The sequence below is a fragment of the Geotrypetes seraphini genome, chromosome 1 (genome assembly GCF_902459505.1).
Source record: "Geotrypetes seraphini chromosome 1, aGeoSer1.1, whole genome shotgun sequence".
Lineage (NCBI taxonomy): Eukaryota > Metazoa > Chordata > Amphibia > Gymnophiona > Dermophiidae > Geotrypetes > Geotrypetes seraphini.
The window spans coordinates 169013492-169034875 of record NC_047084.1 but is presented as its reverse complement, the minus strand read 5'-3'; the positions used below and the strand labels follow the sequence as shown (position 1 = coordinate 169034875).

The 21384-nt window shown below is 41.9% G+C and overlaps 1 protein-coding gene across 4 annotated transcripts in view; it reads right to left on the bottom strand.

The window, feature by feature from the left end:
• Window positions 1-2660: 2660 nt before the first annotated feature.
• The window catches only part of FNIP2 (folliculin interacting protein 2), a 122847-nt gene continuing 104123 nt past the window's right edge, over window positions 2661-21384 (bottom strand). For all 4 annotated transcript variants that reach the window (XM_033941472.1, XM_033941454.1, XM_033941462.1 and 1 more), the window contains 5 exons: window positions 15903-17271; window positions 14094-14250; window positions 12051-12251; window positions 8077-8192; window positions 2661-2934 (listed from right to left, as the gene is read on the bottom strand). In XM_033941472.1, coding sequence (XP_033797363.1) covers window positions 2856-2934; window positions 8077-8192; window positions 12051-12251; window positions 14094-14250; window positions 15903-17271 — 1922 coding nt within the window. In that variant the 3' untranslated portion in view covers window positions 2661-2855. The remainder of the gene's footprint in view (window positions 2935-8076; window positions 8193-12050; window positions 12252-14093; window positions 14251-15902; window positions 17272-21384) is intronic.

Sequence of the window (21384 nt, the reverse complement as noted above, 5' to 3'; positions counted from 1 at the left end):
GTGCTGCATAGGCGCTCTTTTTAGCATCCTCCGGCTTCCTCCTGTTCTCACCTTCAGCTAATTAGGGCAGCTTGCAGAGGATCGCTGTTGCTGTAGCGATCCTAGCAGACTGCCGTCATCCTCCGCAGCATGTTCCCTGATGTCAGAGGAGGGGCGGGACCACGGCAGAGGGAACGTGCTTCGGAGGATGACGGCAGCCTTCTAGGATCGTTACAGCACCGGCGATCCTCTACAGGCTGCTCTAATTAGCTGAAGGTGAGATCGGGAGGCCAGGGGGAAAGCTGGAGGATGCTACAAAGAAGGGAGGGGGATCATGCAGGCCTTCGTATGGGGGGGCCTGGTGTAGCAAAACGGAGGGAGGGAAGGGTCCAAAAAGACGTGCATATGCTGGGGGGGGGGAAGAAATAATGGGTCTACAAACAGAGGAGAGGAAGAGAGATGGTAGACAATGGGATTTAGGGAGGGAAGGAACAGAAAGGGAGAGAAGTTGGATACAAGGGATGGTGTAGGGGGGTAAAGAGATACTGGATAGGAGGGTAGTTGGGAAGAGAAAGGGAGAGCTGTTGGACCCTGGGGTGGTGGGGAAGGAGGGAGAGATGCTGGATGAAAGGGTAGTTGAGAAAAGGAGAGATGGTGGGGGTCAATCGCTGCAGTTGCGGGGATGGAGATGAAAAAAAGGAAAGATGCCATTCTTCCAGGGGAGGACAGAGATGGAAGATGGATGGTTAGCATGGAGAAAGAAGAAAATGACAAAAGGGCAGGAGACCCTGGCAAGTGAGTTATCAGAAGATGTTTGTCGCAGAGCCTGGGACCAACATGATTTGAATAATGACCAGACAACAAAAGGAAGAAAAAAATATTTTTATTTTCTGTTTTGTGATTACAATATGTCAGACTTGAAATGTGTATCCTGCCAGAGCTGGTATTAGACTGCGAACATGAGCTTGGATTTAACAGAGAAAGGAAAAGTCTTTTTTGTTAGTTTATTTTGTTTACACCACAGTATCAGTGTGGGTAAGAGAGGGCATAGGGGGTGGGGATGGGTGAAGAGGCTATAAAATAAACCCACCAGGATGTTTGAAAAAAAACAAAACAACAACAAAAAAAAAAAAAAACGACACCCAATTGGGCAGGAAAATTGAATCGAAAAATCGATTCAATAGGCTGAATCGATTTGAAAATTTTTTTCCTGAATCGGACAGCACTATTACGGTAGATAATGAAGTAGAAAGTTTAGATCTTCAAACTCCATGTTTTCCTCCAGCCTGATATATGGTCTCATTTTATAAGTTACCTTGTAAACTGCACACCAGTAACATGTTTGGGATGGTTGGGTGGGGGGCACCATCATGAGAAACACTAACTGACTAAATCAATTCAGTCAAGTCAGTGTGATTTTTCTGTAAGGAAATATAACTCGTGGTATTTACTGCTAAGCCTAATCTCTAGCCACTCCAGGGAGACAGATTAAACTTCAGTAGGTAGAATGGTACTAAGATAAACATGTAAAAAACCCTCACTAAAAACACTAAAAATTAAGAAAGACTGTGAAGGATCATTGTAGCAGCTGGCTCGGCTGGCGGTGCCAATACTTTTACCAGATTGCAATAAACAACAAGGCTTATACGTCTCATAAGATTTTGAGGTACTTACCACCCCTCATGTGTGCTACAGTTGAGTCGGCCAACCAATAAAATTGTAACCAGTCTTCCTAAAAATGAAACCAGATATGCTCTTCCCCAAATTACAAACATTTGGATTGGCATCGCATTTTTATATAAATTATATTTTCACCAAAGCCAGAAAGTACAAAAAAAATATCTACCGGCTATGAAAAAAAAAAATGGTGGGAATTGACTCTACATGTTATGCTGAGTGTTTACTCAAAATTAAGGCAGCTAAGCTAGCCAAACAACCCCTTCCTGTCAAACAAACCTGAAAGTATTTGCACATTATAAGAGACCAATGCCGTTTCATACTGTGGTATTTCTCCAATGAACAATAAGAACCTTACTTGTACTGTAGTGTAAAGAAAAACCAAACCAAACCACCACAAAGAAAAAAATATGGTATTAAAGGCAAAGGAACAATGCCATACAAATACTTACTTGCAACCCCATCAAAAGAAAACATTACATCATAGGCAACAAACTATGTAAACTTCCAACAAAACATTAAATAAAAAGAATCTTTCCCCCTTCAGGGCCATGTTTGTCCCTTTACAACATTATTGTGGCAATATTAATGTACCACCGCATAACTCGTGTAGCTTTCTGAGCAGCAAGATATGAGGTCGCTGTCGCTACTTTCCTTGACTTTTCTTGTTCCTCCTTATTTTATAGAAAATTCAGCAGGCGGAACTGCACTCAAATTGCTCCAGTAGTTTCCGGCTTGGAAGCATGTATGGGCGAGTCTAGAGAAGTTTTCAAAGTCCCATCTGAAATAATCTTGTGTAGGAATGGTTACATATGCAAGTTAAGAGAGCAGCCGAAGCTTGGCAGAGCAGCGTGGGAACCCGTGCATTCCATGTTCCTTTTGCTACCTCATTTCCAGCAGGACAAATCCGTTGTTTGGTTTTTTTTCTTCTTAGTGTTCACTGTAGTGTTACAGCCATTTTGTTTTCTGAGAGGTGCAAAGAGGAAGTTGCAGGTACGCTTCTATTTTTTTTTTTTTTTTGCAATATGATGGCATGTTGAAGTACTTAAAACCTGAATGCTTCTTATCCTGTAAACTCAAGTTTCCTCAACAGAGGTTAAAGTAGTTAAGTAGAAGGAAAAGGGCAGAATGCCATGTCATCGGCTAATCTCCTCTGCCCTTCCTCGGCTTAGGGAATGGATATCCTGAGGAACCTTAGCTTATAAAAGGATTTGAGCAACATAAGGAGAGTGAGTGCTGGCAATAGCAGCCAATAACGGCAGATCATTTGATTCAATCCTGGAAAAAAAAGGAGGAAAAAACCCTAATTTTAGTATATCAACAAAACGGACAAAAAGAAACCTCAAACAAAAAATCCCTTTGACATATTCAGTCTCCAGCAAAGTTCGAATTAGCATTTATTAAAAGTTTTTGTTTTTGTTAAAAGGTAGTTTCTGTGCTCCCAGGGTATTCTAGCAATCATCAGTGCCACTGATTTTCTGTGCCAGCTTAGGGGTAAGATACTGGAGCAAAAAGTTAGAATATTTCTTTGGCAATCATATAGCATATCTATATAAATGTGATTCATTAAAGTACTGTTCTAGGATGTGCACTTTCCCCATTACTCTTTCTATAGATGGATGACAACTTATTCATCCTAACTGATCCTGATCTGGCATTAACTCAAGTGATGTGACTATTACACAGCCAGGTGTCAGGATTTAAAGTTATTATGACCAAAGCAGAGATCCTAAATATTAGGGCTGTACCAAATATTTGTATTCAATTCAACTCCAAATACATTATTCATATTTGGCTAAATAGTGATTTAAATTCAAATATTTTTTTATTACATTTATATATCACCTGAAATCTAGGTGGTTTCCAATACCAAATACATTCATAAAAATTTCAAAAGACCATCGACAAGACAATATTCATAATTTATATGAATAACACAGTCATATGTCCAGTAGGGCACAAGAATTGTTTTTACTACCTATATATAGGCATCGACAAATAGTTGGGTCTTTAATAATTTCTTAAAGTTGACACATTCTGTGCATAATCGCAGGACATGAATAATCCAGGGCTCTATTGAAACACGATTTCTGACTTCATGTTGCTTCTTTTACTATTTGTTATGTTAAAGCTCAATGTCCATTATTCATATTCGGCTGAACAGTAAAATATGCTATTTGGTACAACTCTACTTGGTCAGAGGACTTCCATTCTACCAAGCAACGTCCAATGTAATAACCCTGGTACTCTCAGTCTTTAACTACTGTAATGTGATCCTGCTGGGCATGCCAAAGTACATGATTAAGCAGATTCAAATGGTACAAAACGCAGCAGTGAAATTTCTGCTGGGAAAAATCGAGGCTGACGAGTACCACCCTGCTACTGAAAGAACTACATTGGCTCCCAATTGAAAAGCAGGTTGAAATTCAAGATCTTGTTGCCAACACCCAAAATCGTTCCTCTCTCGGAACCAAAATATCTAGAAAAACAGACTACATCACCACCAGCACGAACAATACACTCGAGCCAAAACCTCCTGCTGGAAATACCCTGCTTCAGGGACATCAAATATAAAAGCATCAGGAAAAGAATGCTCTCAGTGATGGCTCCAAGGTGGTGGAACACCCTTCCTAAGGAACTAAAACTAGAAAAGATCACTGGAAAGTTCAAGAAAGGGATGAAGACCATCCTCTTCACATACTTCTACAGCCAATAATGCAACAAACAGGAGATAGTTGGCTAGGATAAACACAGTATGGACAGGGGATAAGAATCATAGCACAGATACCTAGATTTATCAGGAAGTTAGTACACTTCTCCCTCCGGATTCGCAGGGGATAGGGACAGAGCCGGACCGTGAATGGCGAAAAACCGCAAATTTCCAGCTCTGACCCACCCCCCGCCTCCCTCGCCTTACCTGGTGGTCTAGCGGGCTTTCGGGGCAGGAGCGATCTTCCTACGCTCCTGCCCCGTGCAGATCGCCATTAGGAAATGGCTGCTGTGAGTTCCCGTAGTCTCTCGAAACTACGACGGGAACTCCCTACAGCTATTTCCTAATGGCAATCTGCACGGGGCAGGAGCATAGGAAGATCGCTCCTGCCCCGAAAGCCCGCTAGACCACCAGGTAAGGCCGGGATGCCGGGGGGAAGATTTAAGAATATTTTTTTTTTCTTTTTTCCCCCTCCCCAAAAAATCTCGAATATGTGAAATCTCGATTACTGAAACCGTGAATGGGGAGGGGGACGTGTACTTCCAAGATGAACATAGATCACAATACAGACACTAAGCACGAATTGAAACAGGAGTAATATGAATACAGTAGACAATACTAAATATTTATTTATTCATTCAATTTTCTATACCGTTCTCCCAGGAGAGCTCAGAACGGTTTATATGAATTTATTCAGGTACTCAAGCATTTTCCCCTGTCTGTAGTGAGCAAACTAATGGAAACCCTAATCAAACGCCAATTGGATAGGATCATGGACGAGGTGAATCTACAGGATCCCCGCCAACATGGATTTACTAAGGGGAGATCCTGCCAATCCAACCTGATCAGCTTCTTTGACTGGGTGACGAGGAAGCTGGATGTTGGTGAGTCCCTCGACATCGTCTACCTGGATTTCAGCAAAGCATTTGATAGCGTGCCACACCGCAGGTTGCTGAACAAGATGAGTTCTTTAGGTTTGGGCGACACATTAACCAAATGGGTTGGGAACTGGCTTGGAAGTAGGCTTCAGAGGGTGATGGTGAATGGCACCCCCTCCGAAATGTCAGAGGTGATAAGTGGAGTGCCACAAGGCTCCGTCCTGGGCCCGATCTTGTTTAACATCTATATAAGAGACTTGACAGAAGGGCTCCGAGGTAGAATAACATTATTCGCCGATGATACCAAACTGAGCAATGTAGTGAGCAAAAGCACAACAGACAAAAAAGCAATGGCAGACGATATGGTGCATGACTTACTTCTGCTGGAGCACTGGTCTAGGTCCTGGCAACTCAGTTTCAATGCCAAAAAATGCAAAGTCATGCACCTGGGAAGCCAAAATCCATGCAAGATTTACACCCTAAATGGCGAGATCCTGACAAGAACTGAAGCAGAAAGAGACTTAGGGGTGATTGTCAGGGAAGACATGAAGTCTGCAAACCAAGTGGAGCAAGCTTCATCCAAAGCAAGGCAAATCATAGGTTGCATACGCAGGAGTTTCGTCAGCCGTAAACCTGAAGTCATTATGCCACTGTATAGATCCATGGTGAGACCGCACCTGGAGTACTGTGTGCAATTCTGGAGGCCACATTACCGCAAGGATGTGCTGAGACTGGAATCGGTCCAGAGAATGGCCACCAGGATGGTCTCGGGACTCAAGGAGCTCCCGTACGAGGAGCAGTTGGGGAAATTGCAGCTCTACTCACTCGAGGAACGTCGAGAGAGGGGAGATATGATCGAGACATTCAAATATCTCACGGGCTGCATCAAGGTGGAAGAAGACATCTTCTTCTTCAAGGGTCCCGCGGCAACAAGGGGGCATTCATGGAAAATCAGGGGCGGGAAACTGCACAGTGACACTAGGAAGTTCTTCTTCACTGAAAGGGTGGTTGATCGCTGGAATAGTCTTCCACTTCAGGTTATTGAGGCCAGCAGTGTGCCGGATTTTAAGGCCAGATGGGATAGACATATGGGATCTATCCGCAAAGATAGATAGGGAGGGCCACTGGAGTGGGCAGACTTGATGGGCCTTGGCCCTTATCTGCCGTCTATTTCTATGTTTCTATGTCCCGGTTGGCTCACAATCTATCTAATGTACCTGGAGCAATGGGGGGATTAAGTGACTTGCCCAGGGTCACATGGAGTAGCGTGTGTTTGAACCCACAACCTCAGGGTGCTGAGGCTGTAGCTTTAACCACTGCGCAACATATTTATGTGTGTGCATAAAAAAGTATAACATGAATAAATACATGATATATTTTATATAGGTATGTATAAGCAGGTAGATTGAATATATATTATCGGTAGAAATAAGAAAGAGGATTGATTATGGTTTAAGAGGGCTGTATGAGAACCAACTCAGAAAGCGCTAACTCTGTATTGTAACACCTTTACAAAGTACAAGTAATGATTACAGTTTAATAATGTATTGATTATGCTTTAATGTCTGTATTGAAACCATCCCAGGAAATGCAAACTCTGCAACACCATTACAAAGCTCATATAAACAGCTCTGATTTGACTCCCCCAGTCATTATCAGCAGTATAGAAGCTTTCAATAAACAATAATGGCATATGAATTTATCTTTTATAAAATTATCCAAGCCTTTTTAAACCCCACCAAGCAAGGACATAGGAGTCTGTACTCGAGGTGACTTAACCCTCCATTGCCTCAAACACAAACAAATTATGAGCCCACTAGAACTGAGAAAAATGCCTCCCATACCTGAATGTAACTTGCCTTGGACTGTGGAGTACTGTGTCCAATATTGGTCGCCGTACCTTAAGAAGGATATGGCATTACTCGAGAGGGTTCAGAGGAAAGTGACATATCTGATAAAAGGTATGGAAAACCTTTCATACACTGAGAGATTGGAGAAACTGGGTCTCTTTTCCCTGAAGAAGAGGAGACTTAGAGGAGATATGATAGAAACTTACAAGATCATGAAGGGCATAGAGAGAGTGGAGAGGGACAGATTCTTCAAACTTTTGAAAAATAAAAGAACAAAAGGGCACTTGGAAAAGTTGAAAGGGGTCAGATTCAAAACGAATGCTAGGAGGTTCTTCTTTACCCAACGTGTGGTGGACACCTGGAATGCGCTTCCAGAGGGCGTAATAGGGCAGTGTACGGTACTGGGGTTCAAGAAAGGATTGGACAATTTCCTGCTGGAAAAGGGGATAGAGGGGTACAGATAGAGGACTACTGCACAGGTCCTGGACCTGTTGGTCCGCCGCGTGAGTGGACTGCTGGGCAAGATGGACCTCAGGTCTGACCCAGCAGAGGCATTGCTTATGTTCTTATGTTACAACAAGCCCCAGCCAGTCATTGAACAATGGCACCATCTAGTGTCTATGGTTGGGATACAGCTATATCTAGTTCTTAATGGAACTGCATTCATTCTATGGCCTTTTGCCAATAACTGGGTTAAATGGGGAGGCAGATGAGAGTTCAAAACCTTATAAATATGGAGAACTCCTAAGGAGATAGGAATGAAGGTTAGTGATGCTGTAGTCCTGATTAAAAGCTAGTTAGAATGAGAAGCACATTACCACTACTGGGAAATGATGAAGACTTATCTGTAAATTGCTGTTCATATTTATTGTTAAGTAATCTTATTGTAAACCAAAATGAATCTTTGCTGAAATTTTTCAGGGTATAAGAAACTATATGGTATGGTATGCCAAACTCCATCACCCCATGTCATCATACTCACCCTAGTACAACTCCCAGCTCTTTCACATGAACTCTGGTATGTCCTCGCAAGTATTCTGAAAGCATTTTGCTTTTGAAGTACATCTCCTGAAGTCTGTCCTCAAGATGCATTATGCACTATAGAAAAAAAAAAAAAGCAGAAGCAGGACAAGTGAGCATGAAATCACAGGAACTTTTTGCACAAGAAAAGAGCGGATAACAAGCTCTGCAGGACACTCAAGAGAGCTAACGCTTCATCAGAGATGCATCCAGAACACTATTTCAGATAAGTGGACCTAGCGATATTCTTTTGGCTAGTCTACTGGTGCCCCCACTTTGGTTTGTACTGGGATGTAACCAGTGAAGATCAGCTGAAGCCAGAGTATACGAACATATAATCTTCAATAAGCTCTGCTGTCAATTAGATAGGGATGCTAACAGCTACATGGTTTACTAAAGATATAACTAATAGAACATAAGCATGCTGGTTTCAAAATCTATTTCCTCAATTTAAACAAGCCATAAAAACCATACTTGCTGATAAAAAAGGAAAGAAAAATTAGAAAAAAAAGAAATGAAATCCATCGCAACCATCTCAAGTGGGTTTGAGTTTGCTCCTACAATCCTCAGATGTGTGCACTTCTCTTAGCATTTAGATTGTTAGGATTTTTCATATTTAATTAACTCTGCTATGAAAAAAATATAAAAGTTACCGAAACAGTTCTGAAGATTGTACCCTATTAAAAAAGTTACCAATAAAAAATACCCTTTTTTCCATGTCATTTTTTTCACTTGGCTAGCAAACATCACACCAAACCAGCCTAGCTACAACCAGACAGTGGACGTTTGATGCAAACATCACCAATTTGTCTGAAGATCCGAAGGTCTGCCAACAAAAAGGCCATTTACTTATTGGCAAGGGAGTGTGTATGAGGAACAGAAGTGTGTAGACAATACCTATCAGGAGGTACATCACAGACATTTCTTTCTAAGAGATAAATAAAAGTTGTAGCCATGACTTGAAAGATCCCCTTACCCACAGTGCTGGGGAAAGTGGACTTTTTCCAATAGAAGAGACCAGAATTGAGGCCTGGCACCAGTCAGGGATCTGGAGACCAAAGAGGAGGCTGCAGCAGGTGGAGAAGTGGGATAATGGAGGGAGGGTGGAAAGATAGATTAGGTAGAAGAGAGGAGAGTGAAAGGATGAAGACTGGAAAAGGAAAATTGTACTGGGTTGGTTGGGAGGGAGAAAAGCATCTCCACTCCTCCACCACAAAAAAGCAACAAATTATTGGGGGAAAAATGTTGATAGGAATACCTGTAGTATAGCCATGGGGGGCCTTGGTCCCCTCTAATTTGAGTTCAGGCTCCCCAAAGCATCACCAGTGAAAGCGCTCAGCCCAGCAGAGCTTTCTGTGGGACATCGTAATGCTACACCCCCATACATACTTGTTTGTTTTTTTTTGGTGGGGGGAGGGGTTGTGGAACTGAATATGTGTAAGGGAGGTCTGTCTCCCTCCCCATGCATATGCAAAAAAAAATAAAAAAATCCAGCACACATGGGAAGGGGGCCATGTAGCGGTGGCCCAGGGAAAGTGCCACCCACTTCCATGACCGTAGCTGGAGGAGTGCTCCTGCTGGTGGGGCTTGGGACCCATACCAGCTTACGTATGTGGGTAGAGTGGGGTGCAAAATTTGTCACCTCCTACTTTGGGCTCAGCATCTCCCCCCCAAAAAAAATCCTGCTTTCTCCACCGGTACTCCGAGCCCTTGGGTGCCCTCTAAATTTATGGCCTTTATTAAGCTTATTTCCCAAGGACACTAAATGGAAGAAAACCTATAACAAATAAACCCCTTAGATTAGTGGTCTCCAATGTGTGGCCCCTGAAGTCCTCCATTGTGACCCTCAAATATTTGACTGAAATGCTCTTCAAATCCTGTAAATGCACTAATTTCAATCTTGCCCACTTGATATAATAACAGCAAACAATCTTGTGTGTTATGGAATTTGCTACTGTTGATAATCCAAAATAAAATGAGTTTTTAAAATATATCCTTGAAGTGTTATAGAAGCAATACTACTATTAATTTTTAATTCCCAGACTGAAAGCAGGTAAAGGCAGTTTACAAAAATTAGTGGTATATGTGTAAGCCTGAAATCTTTTGGTGGCACTTAAGAGTTTTCCTGTATTCACACTGCAGCCTTTTATGTAAAAAAGGTTGGGAACCATTGCCTCAGATAATAAGCCTACAGGGAAATACCTTCTTGCACTTACAAGTTTTGAGCTAGCATTTGGAAGCGGCAGATAATCAAATCTAAAATTCAAGTCAGTTCCTGGACCAATTCTTCAAACCAACTGGTATCCATAAGCAGAGGCCTGTCTCTAGTTCCTTCTGACTTCCTCTCCGTGCAGACAGCGACTGTGTGTCTGGAGTGGACATCTTTCAGTCTATGAATAGAGTCTACTGTATCATGCAATACACACTTCATTCACAATTTTTAAAATATGGATATTGTAGCTTCTGATACTACAGTACAGTACAGTACAATACTGATCATTGACCTTTCACACTGAAGCATACTCTGCATCCACAGAAGCTCCCACCCTCCACCTCCAAAAAAAAAAAAAAAATCGGATTCTAGGATTTCTTAGTAGTAGCAATACAAACTTACCAGTACCGAGTGTATTATGAAATAACGCAAACGTCTACAAAATTACCCAGGGCCTACAGAATGAATTCACCATACTATAACAGCAATAATGCCCAGAGCTCACACAAGGATCTTACCTAAGGCAGCACTGCAAATATAGCAGTGAGCCCTAGAACTACATCTATTGGGAAAACTGAATGAGCTGGACTACTACAGATCCTCACACAAAAAAAAAGGCCAGAGTCGGAGATGTGGGGACCAAGGGCAGGAATTTGAGGAGGCAGCAACATCAACTGGTAGGCTGTGTTCTTTTCAGCACTGGACAGGGTTAGGGACCCCGGTGGAATGAGGCACATAACAGCTGCCCTGGTTGCATGCCTCCAATTCCAGCCATGCACAGTAACACCATACAGCTACTGTATATTCAGAGCACAACCAGGTAAACACAGGGGATTTGCTCAACACAGCATTAGCGAAACACAGGGTCTATGTCAGGGAGTGATCACCTATCCATTTATAACAAAGATGTACAAAAATGAATCTATTAAAATGTTTTAAGTTTTCTAAAGGATATTTAAAATAATTACTTTATGGAATGTATAAGAAGCAAACATTTGGACCGATGACGATCGGGGTGTTGTAAGACTGCAGGCTAAGTTTAATGCTAAGCATCAGCACTGCTGAGGTCTATGAAGATACCATATTCAGAATATATTGTAATGCCATACCTGCATATAATATATGAAAAACCACTACTCTTCCCTTCATCTCTACAAAAAACTATCCCAAGTTCATCCATGGAAAAGTAACCTAGTGCTCACAGCAAGTCACTTTGCCCTCCTTTGCCTCAAGTATAAACTTTGATTTTAAGTCCTTGGGGACAGAAAAATAGTTGCTCAACTGAAATTAAACACACTTTGAGCTACTACTGCAAAGGAATGAGCTAAATCTAAATCCCCGTTCCCCTTCTAATTTTGCACATTACAAAGGGAGCACTTAGCTCCTGAACTTAAAATAACGTATCATGAACTCAAGACAGGTGTCTAATCTAATCTAAATCTTGGATTTATATACCGTGTCACCTCCCCAAAAGGAGCACGACTCGGTTCACATAAAAATCAATAATCAAAGTGAAAATAGTTAAGATTAACGAGAAAATAACTTATTAATGCAGACCCTCATACGACATCCTAGTGAGAAGATAGAAAATTGTTCTAAGGAAAATTAGTTAAGAACTGTTGAAATAACATTGAGTTACGGAAAATCTGGAAAGGGTCCGAGAAACATCCGTTTAGTATGCAACATGCACTGCGTCCAGCACGAACCTTTACAAACTAACTTACAAAGGCAGCTGGAAGGTTGAGCTTGTAAAGCTGTAAGATGGACTGAAGTAAGTTAGACACTTGACTTGAGACCAAGACGTCCTTCCCCAATTTCATACTATCGGTGATCTTCCTCTGACTTGTAGCCACTTGGACATTCCATTTATCAGTGTCCGCAATGATACAGATAGTTTCTGCAATAGGTTCATCCAGCACTGGACGCTAGAAGGGATAAAAGGGGTTACCCATGGCCCAAAAATCATACAGTATACAGTGTTAACCTTTTCCAAATAAAGGATGTATATTCCTTGTCGCTGCAGTATATTAACGCACATTCACTTCAGTAGGAAACCTTCAAAACTTTAGTGCATGCTAGTGTAATTTAACATGTTAACCCATAAGTCAATAAACAATGTGTCAACTAGGGGCCCTTTCACTAAAGCAGTGGTTCCCAACCCTGTCCTGGAGGACCACCAGCCAGCCAGGTTTTCAGGATAGCCCTAATGAATATGGATGGAGCAGAGATGTACACCTGTCACTTCCATTATATGCAAATCTCTCTCATGCATATTCATGCATTATATGCAAATCTCTGTTATGCATATTCTTATTCAGGGCTATCCCAAAAACCTGACTGGCTTGTGGTCCTCCAGGACATTGTTCGGAATCACTGCACTAAAGGGTATTAAGCCCTTAATGCAGTGTTAGCACAGGAAAACAGGATACCACAAACTGCAATATTTTTCTTGTTTCCAAGTGCTAACTTATATGTTACGTATTTTTTTCTTTTTTAATATATTTTTCAAAAAGGAAACATGTCGTGGATGAAGAATAGTTGTGGAAGCGGTACCGGCTAGCGCATTATTATTATTTTCGTGCATTAGCTCTTTAATGCATAGTTAACACGAGGAGCATTTAACACTTCCTAAGTAGGATGTGGTAAGTGCTCTCACTTGAACTTTCTTTAGGTACTGCATGCTAATGGAAACATTAGTGCACAACCTGAAAATTTTTTAAAAAGTCCAGAAACGTGGCATGTTAAATCTAGGTTTACTGCACAGGAAAGTTCTGTAGTAGAACACGACCAGTAGCAGAGATTAGCTAATAGAATTTTGGGGACCTTGAGTCCCTGAAGCAGTTTACAAAATGCTGGCCAACACCAGACCCATGAAAGATAAGTTTCTGGATTTACTTGGGCTCTGTTTGATGATTTACCCCCCATCCCCCTGCTTCTTTTTTTGTATGTACCTGACATTTATCAAACTTTTTTTAATATTATTATCCTACAATGCTGTTAAATATTTATATTCCTGATACTGTATCATGTTATAAATAATAGAAAAATAAAAGGATCCAAAAGTGCTGATGCAGAAACGATAAATACAAAAAAAAAAAAGAAAAGTACAATAGGTGTCAAGAATAGGAACATGAAGCGTTTTGAATAAAATGACCCACTATGTCCCTATTCTTGAGGCCTATTGTACTGTATCATGTTTGTCCATTATTAGGATTCAATTTGCATTTCCAAGTTTACCTTATTGACTGTATTTATGTTTATATTTGGTCATTTTACTATTGTTATATTGTTAACAAAATTGAAAGTTTTATGTTAAGTTGTGTTCTGGCCAAGTTTAAATTTTGCTAACTCCACTGTGATCATTGGCTGCTGTATTTCAACACTTAATTCATTGTGATTTTAATACCCTGTAGCATGTTATTGACTCTAGCAAGCATCTCTCTGTTCCTGTAAACTTTGTGTATATATCCTTGTAACCCGTTCTGGGCTCCTGGGGAGGATGGGCTATAAAAATGAATGAATAACTATCGTATCCTCTATGTCAGGGGTAGGGAACTCCGGTCCTCGAGAGCCGTATTCCAGTTGGGTTTTCAGGATTTCCCCAATGAATATGCATGAGATCTATTTGTATGCACTGCTTTCAATGCATATTCATTGGGGAAATCCTGAAAACCCAACTGGAATACGGCTCTCGAGGACCAAAGTTCCCTACCCCTGCTCTATGTAAACCTCTGTAAGTCCATGAGCCACAGTCAGACTAAACTTACATTCACTGCATGGGCCAGATCAGCCAGCAAACATTGCTTCAGCTGTTCATCACTGCTTGTTCCATGCAACACAAGATCAGGCATGTACTTGGCACAATAACCACCAAAGAGGGACTTTCCAAAGTTTTTCGCACTGGGACTGCTGATGGTATTAGACCTGAAATGCAAAGAAACAATTAAACATCCTTTGCAACAAGCCCCACGGTGGGACTAGGCAATTAACATGTAATATGTGCAACCCCACCAAGATATCTTTGGAAGGGCACAGAATAAGTCACTCATCTCAAATGCAATCCCACAAAATGGGGCTGATATTCATAAAGAGCTGAGCTTGTAATTTTAGGTTAAGAACATTTATTTATTTGTTTGGTTTCTATTCCGTTCTCCCCAACAAGCTCAGAATGGGTTATTTTTGTGCCCTATTTTCAGCCAAACTTAGCAGACCAAGGTTTTAACTAAAAACTCATCATTAGGAGCTAAAAGTTTAGCTTATAAATTTGGGTCTACCATCCATTTGCTTAGTTCAGGGGTTCTCAACACAGTCCCTCAGGACACATTAAATCCCGTCAAATTCAGCTGTTCGCCTTCCCTTCGCTCAAACTCTGTCACCTCAAAAGATTCCTGGACAAAACTTTTGCCTTCCAAGCAGCCAAGCTGAACCCATGGCTAGCCCAAATGATACTTGAGGCCCCCACTTACCTCGGCTTCAGAAAATTACTTAAAACCTACCTATTCAACAAACAAGACCCTTAACTGTCCCCCCCCTCCGACAATAACACTTCGCCCCCCCCCATCCACTTCTCCCCCTTCACGATGCCTTCCCTTTCTCCCTATTTTCCATATCCTCTGTCAAGTTCGATCAAAGCTGTAATTCTGACAAATAATTGTAAATCTGCTTGTCTATGCAGATCCTAATCTAACAGATGTAAACCGCCTAGAACTCGCTGGGTATGGCGGTATATAAGAATAAAATTATTATTATTATTATTTAGGTTTCAGGATATCCACAATGAATATGCATACGAGAGATTTGCATATGATGGAGATGGTACACGAAAATTGATCTTATGCATATTCACTGCGGATATCTTGAAAACCTGACTGGGGGTTGAGAACCTCAGACCTAGATTTGTAAGCCATGTGCTGAAAATCAGTGCTAGCTCCTAGCTTCTATCCTCTGCCACCTTGACATCTGAAGATAAATTTAGGCACTCAGCCTAAGTAAATTTTCAAAGAGACCAATTTATGAGCGTAATCCTCAAAGTTAGGATCATAAATCCTTCAAAAATCGAACTCAGGATGTTTGTCTTACTGCAATTGCAGCCATCATCATCTCTCTAGTGGGGTTGTGAGAATATTATGCCTGCTTGTCTTTGGAGAAAGCAAAGATACTTACATGTAGCAAATGTTCTCCAAGGACAGCAGGCATATATTCTCACAACCCACTCACCTCCCCCATAGTCTGTTATTGAGAAAGACATGGGGGAAGCCACTGCTTGCCCTGGATCGGTAGCCTGGATTATTGCTACTCCTTGGGTTTTGGCCAGGTACTATAGGCCTGGATTGGCCACCGTAAGAATGGGTTACTGGGCTTGATAGACCATTGGTCTGACCAAGTAAGGCTATTATGTTCTTTCTATCCAAGTTCTCGAACCCTAGCTCTGTTAAGGTGGCCTGATGGGGAATGTTGTTAAAGAAGATCATCAGAACTCTCTTACATACTTCCTTTTGATCCCCCTTTAAGCACCTCTAAAAATGTAATGCTCAGCATGAATACAAGAACAGGGAAAACTCCAAACACCCTCTTACCTGGGTAGAGGAAGCTCCATTTCTTTTCTGGAATCTTTATGCCCGCCACAGGTGCCATCTTGATCCTTGTATGAGCTCCTTTCGCCATCGCTGTCTCCAAGAGCGCTGTCTGAACTCTCACTTCTAGGAATGCCTTTTTCACTTTTGAAGGCACTCTTCTCTTTTCTAGCATCCCCATGGGGGACAATAGCAGCAAGTGCTCTGCCATACTCCTGGCTTCCAGAACTGGCGCCAACCGTCTTTGATGAAGCACTCTCTGAAACCTGAGCGCCAAGCGTCCTACAGTACTGTGGTGCCAGGGAAGCTTTACTCCTTGCTGTGCTATTAGAAGTCATTGAAGGTTCACCAGAGAAGGCAGGTGGCACAGAAATATCCTCTGCTGTATTTGTTTCGATGCCATTATTCTCAGTAAAATACTCATCAAATATACTTTCAGCATCATCAAGGGATGGAATCCGTGTACAGCAATTTCTCTGCCTTGCATGTGACGCATGAGAGACTCTGGAAACCTCTGGCTCACTCCGAACAGCAGATGCCTCACTAGCAAGGTTCAGCGGTTCATTTTTCAGCGCTAGTGGCTCTTGGAGGGAGTTTATTTTTTCACCCATCTCCTTCCTGCGGCTCTCAATATCAGACTCGGGTGATATTGAGCTTCCAATCTGGAAGGTGACCTTCTCTAGCCAGGCACCATTTTGAGCGCCTCTGCTGGGACACAGCAGCGCTGAAGACCTCTTTGGGCACTTCTCTGATGCAAAGTATTCTACTGCTGTCTGGTTGTAATCCTCCATTGTTGATGTTATAGCTGCAGGCCTGTTTAATCCCTGTAGTTTGCATGTCATTGCTCCAGTAATACTGATTACAGTTTCTTTCTTAATTTCTTTCAGCGGAGAAGCAGTTTCTCTACAAAAGCCAAGGTTGTCACATATACCTTTTCCAGGTGAGAGAAGGGAGGCCTCGGTACATTGCTCCATTTTTACTGTAACATTCATTTCCTCTTTCCCATCTTTAAGGGATGACTTACTCACAGGGCTGCTGCTTATAGATGTTGTTGTTCTGCATCCCTTCCTATTGCTCCTCTTTCGTGGTAACACTGGAGACACTAAAGCAGGCTCACGGCTAACGGTGACCACCACATACTCTGACTCTTCCACCTGCCCCTTCTCCAGCGCAGTCGTGATCTTTGTCTCTTTCATGATCTGTTCCCCTTCCTCCACCCATCTGTGCCGAGTCAGCTGGTTCTCTTGTAACTCAGAGCACCTTATAAAGTAAGTAAGTACGTAGAGAATACGCTGAACCAAGTCTCTGCGCTTCCCAACCACAACAGTCCGAGTCAGCCTGACTGGAGAGCCAATAGCACCATAGAGGTCACCTACAGGAATAAAGACAGAAAGAAGAAAAATAAACCTCTTCCAAACAAGCCTCAGATTAGACATTTAAAGAAAAGAGAGAAATATACATATGCACATTTTACCATTACTCAACTTTAGAGAAAAAGTCTACTAAAGTAATTTAACAGCATTATTACTCAAAACATTAATTTTTTTAAAAAAGCCTTTACATTATGTTTTCTTAAGAAAGTTATTTGCATTTTAGTAAATAATTTAGGGTCTTAAAAGTTACATGAATGTGCAAGCACTGCACTACATAATTTGAGGACAAGATGTAACAGCTCCCAGGGTAGAAAACAACTACTGTAGACTACACAGTCGAGCCACATTATTATGACCACCTGCCAATATCCAGCACAGACAGCAGACAGATTTCATGGGAGTGACTCAATAAGATGCTGGATGGTTGCTAGAGGTATCTGGAGCCATGCAGACTGCAGTCCATCTGACTGTTGCTGATGGGTGCATAGTGGTGGATCCAATTGTCGAATATGCTGATCGAGGTAGTCCCAAATGTGCTCGATTAGGTTAAGGTCTGGGAAATTTGGAGGCCAGGGAAATAGCTGAAAGTCTTGGTCATGCTTTGTAAACCACTTGCAAACAATTCTGGTAGTATGACATGCTGCATTGTCCTGTTGAAAGATCCCACCGGTCATAGGGAAGACCGTCAACATGTATGAATGTACTTGATCTGCAAGTATGGAGAGATACCCATATCAGTTGAAAGTGCCTTCCAGAAGTATCAAGGGGCCATACCAAGAAAACATTACCCAGACCATAACACTGCCTCCACCAGCTTGTGTATGTTAAACAATGGTTGCTGGGTGTTTGTTCTTGACGGTTTCACACCTGACATGCCAATGACCATCTATTTGATGGAGTTCAAAATGTGACTCATCAGAGAAAGCAACCCTCTGCTAGTCGGTTCAAGTCCAATGTTGGTACTCCTTTACAAATTGTAGCTGTTTTTTGCAATGAACCCTCGGAGAGCATGGGTGCAGTCACCAGCCGTCTGCTCCAGAGCCCCATTTGCAACCGGATTCACTGCACAGTCATTTTGGACACACATCTGGAAGCCCCCTGGTTCATTTGGATGGTGAGTTGCTCCATGGTAGTGTGCCAATCAACCCAAACCAACCTGCATAGCCGACATTCACCTCCCACCTCATGCTGCTCCAGTTACATCAGGTTGTCAAAAAGGTTCCATTCATCCACTTATGGTACACTTTAACCACAGCAGCCCGTTAACAGTTCACAAACTCTTCCGTTTCCAAAATGCTGCCACCCTTTGCTCAGTAGCCGATGATCAAGCCTTTTTCAATGTCTGCTAGATTGCTCTTTTTCTCCATGACAGCCACGGCTGCTATATTGGCAACTTGCTGACATCCCACCTTATATACCCATGAAATCTGCATTTAACACGTGCATTCGTTCATTGCCTGTGCATCCCTGATGCCAGAGGTAGGCGGTGGTCATAATAATGTGACTTGATCATGTATTAACCAATAATGAAGGTCATTAAGAGCACTAGTAGTTAGCTATTGCTGGCAACAACTTTCCAAGATCACTGAAATTATGAAGCAATACTCTCAAACCAGGATGGCTAAAAGATGCCTTGGGCCCCAGGCAATTACCAAACCCGCCTCTCCTCCAAAGCTGTAGTAGTAATAGACTGCACTTTCTTTGCTCCCTATGTGGGTATCCTCTAAACTTGGGTTCTTAGCAGCTATCAGCATATCAATAATAGAATTGACTGCCAAATCATGAAAAAGTATCTCTTATGACAACTATCATAAAATATTACATAATGAACCTGATTGAGAGAAAAGACCTCCAAATTTATTATCTTTCTGAGAGGAGAGGAGCAGGAAGACATTTCTTTCTGAGAGGAAAGGAGAAAACATATTTCAGAGAAGAGAGGAAACAGGATATTTCTCTGGGTAAGTATACATTATTTTGCTCTGAGCTTTGCTAATTTGGGGAATAAAAGCTAAACTGTAGGTTCCTTTATAAAGATAGTTTTATATCTTAAAAGAGCAAGTTTTACTTGGCTAGTTTCCTTAGAGTAAAAACCTGCTATAGTTTTTAAACTTAAACTGGCAGGGAGGGTCTGGCTTAGTCTGCATTCTCTCCCACCTACCCACCCACCCCTAGCTCATTTCCTTTACTTATAGTTTTCATTTAAATAGGCAATTATCCTACTTAGGATAACAGGTGAACAGATTATTACATTTCATTACTTGCTAAAACTCAAACACTAAATAAAGCATACAAATTATCTTAAGGTTGTCTATACCAGTCTAACATACCCAGTACCTTATCAGGATTTAATTAAGCAGCTAAGTAATAAGATGCAGACAGTAGTCCAGCAGCAAGAGGGAGCTATCCAGTCTTTTGCATCGAGTGTCACATGTATTATCATCTCCCAGTTAGTGAGAAATTATATGTATGTGCTCACTGCAAAGAGCTCCTGGCTCTCAAAGAATGAGTCCATTCTCTTGAGGCTAGAGTTGCAGACTTGGAGGAGCTGAGGGAGACAGAGAGTTGCAGAGAAGTCCCACTTCCAGTCTGGTAGCCCCTGTGCTGCCTTGTAGGAGGGAGATCACCACTCTGGTGAAGCAGGAAACGATCCTGTAGCTAAGACTTGCCCACCAGGAGATGCAGATGCAATATCCTCTGGCACCAAGGATCTATCTCCAGGGGCTTCAGCCCAGAAGGGAGGAGTTATGACAGCTGTTGTAGTGGGAGATTCAATCATTAAGCATGTAGATAGCTGGGTGGCTGGTGGGCGTGAGGATAATCTGGTCAACTGCCTGCCTGAAGTAAAGGTGGCGGAGCTCACATGTCACTTAGATATTAGATAGTGCTGTCATAGTACATGTAGGTACTAATGACTTAGGAAAACGTGGGAGGGAGATTCTGGAAGTTAAATTTAGGTTCTTAAGATAGAAAGCTGAAATCCAGATCCTCCAGGGTAGCATTTTCAGAAATGCATCTTGTTCCATACGCAGGACCCAAGAGGCAGGCAGAGCTCTGAAGTCTCAATGCATGGTTAAGATGATTGTGCAGGGTTGAAGGATTTAGATCTGTTAGGAACTGGGTTATCTTCTGGGAAATGGGGAGCTTGTTCCGAAAGGATGGACTCCATCTTAACCGGGATGGAACCAGGCTGCTGGCACTAAAGGGAGATAGAGCAGTTTTTAAACTAAGATTGGGGGGAGGGGGGAACCAACAGTCGCCCAAGAGCAGATGGTTCAGTGTTGAGTATTCTTGAAGGATACTGTTGCTTCAGAACATTTAGGGGGTCCAAATAGAGAGAACTCAAAAATGGTGAAAGAAAGCCAAGAGTGCTTAAGAGGGAAGCAGAATAAAGATGTGAAGTTATCCCTGTCATCTTCTCAGCAGCCTGTAAATACAAACAAAAAACACAATTTGAAATGTCTGCATAGAAATACTAGAAGTCTAAAAAATAAAGTAGAAGTTAGAGTATATAGCACTGACTGATGAGGTAGATATAATAGGCATCTCAGAGACCTAGTAGAAGGAAGACAATTAATGGGACACTGTGTTACCTACGTATAAATTATATCACAATGAAAGAGTAGATCAAATGTGGATGGGGGGTTGAGTTGTATGCTAAAGAGGGAATTGAATCAAACAAAATAAACATTGTGTGTGACATAGACAGCAGTGTGGAATCCATATGGATAGAAATTCCATGTGTGAAGGGAAGGAAGATATGAGTAGGGTTATACTACTGTCCTCCGGGACAGAATGAGCAGACAGACAAAGAAATGTTTTCAGAGATTAAGAAAAGTGGCAAATTGGGCAACAGTATAATAATGAGGGATCTGGAGCAATTGGAAATGCATTGTCCTTGGTCAAAATATAATATTGTCAAAGAAGAGAGGCACACTGAAGGGACTTGGGTATGCGATGATCTTAAAGTTGCCAAACAGGTTGAAGGATGCTTGGGTGCATAGAGAGAGGAATGGCCAGAAGGAAAAAGGAGGTATTGAAGCCCCTGTATAAGACTCTAGCAAGACTTCATTTGGAATACTGTGCACAATTCTGGAGACTGCACTTTCAAACAG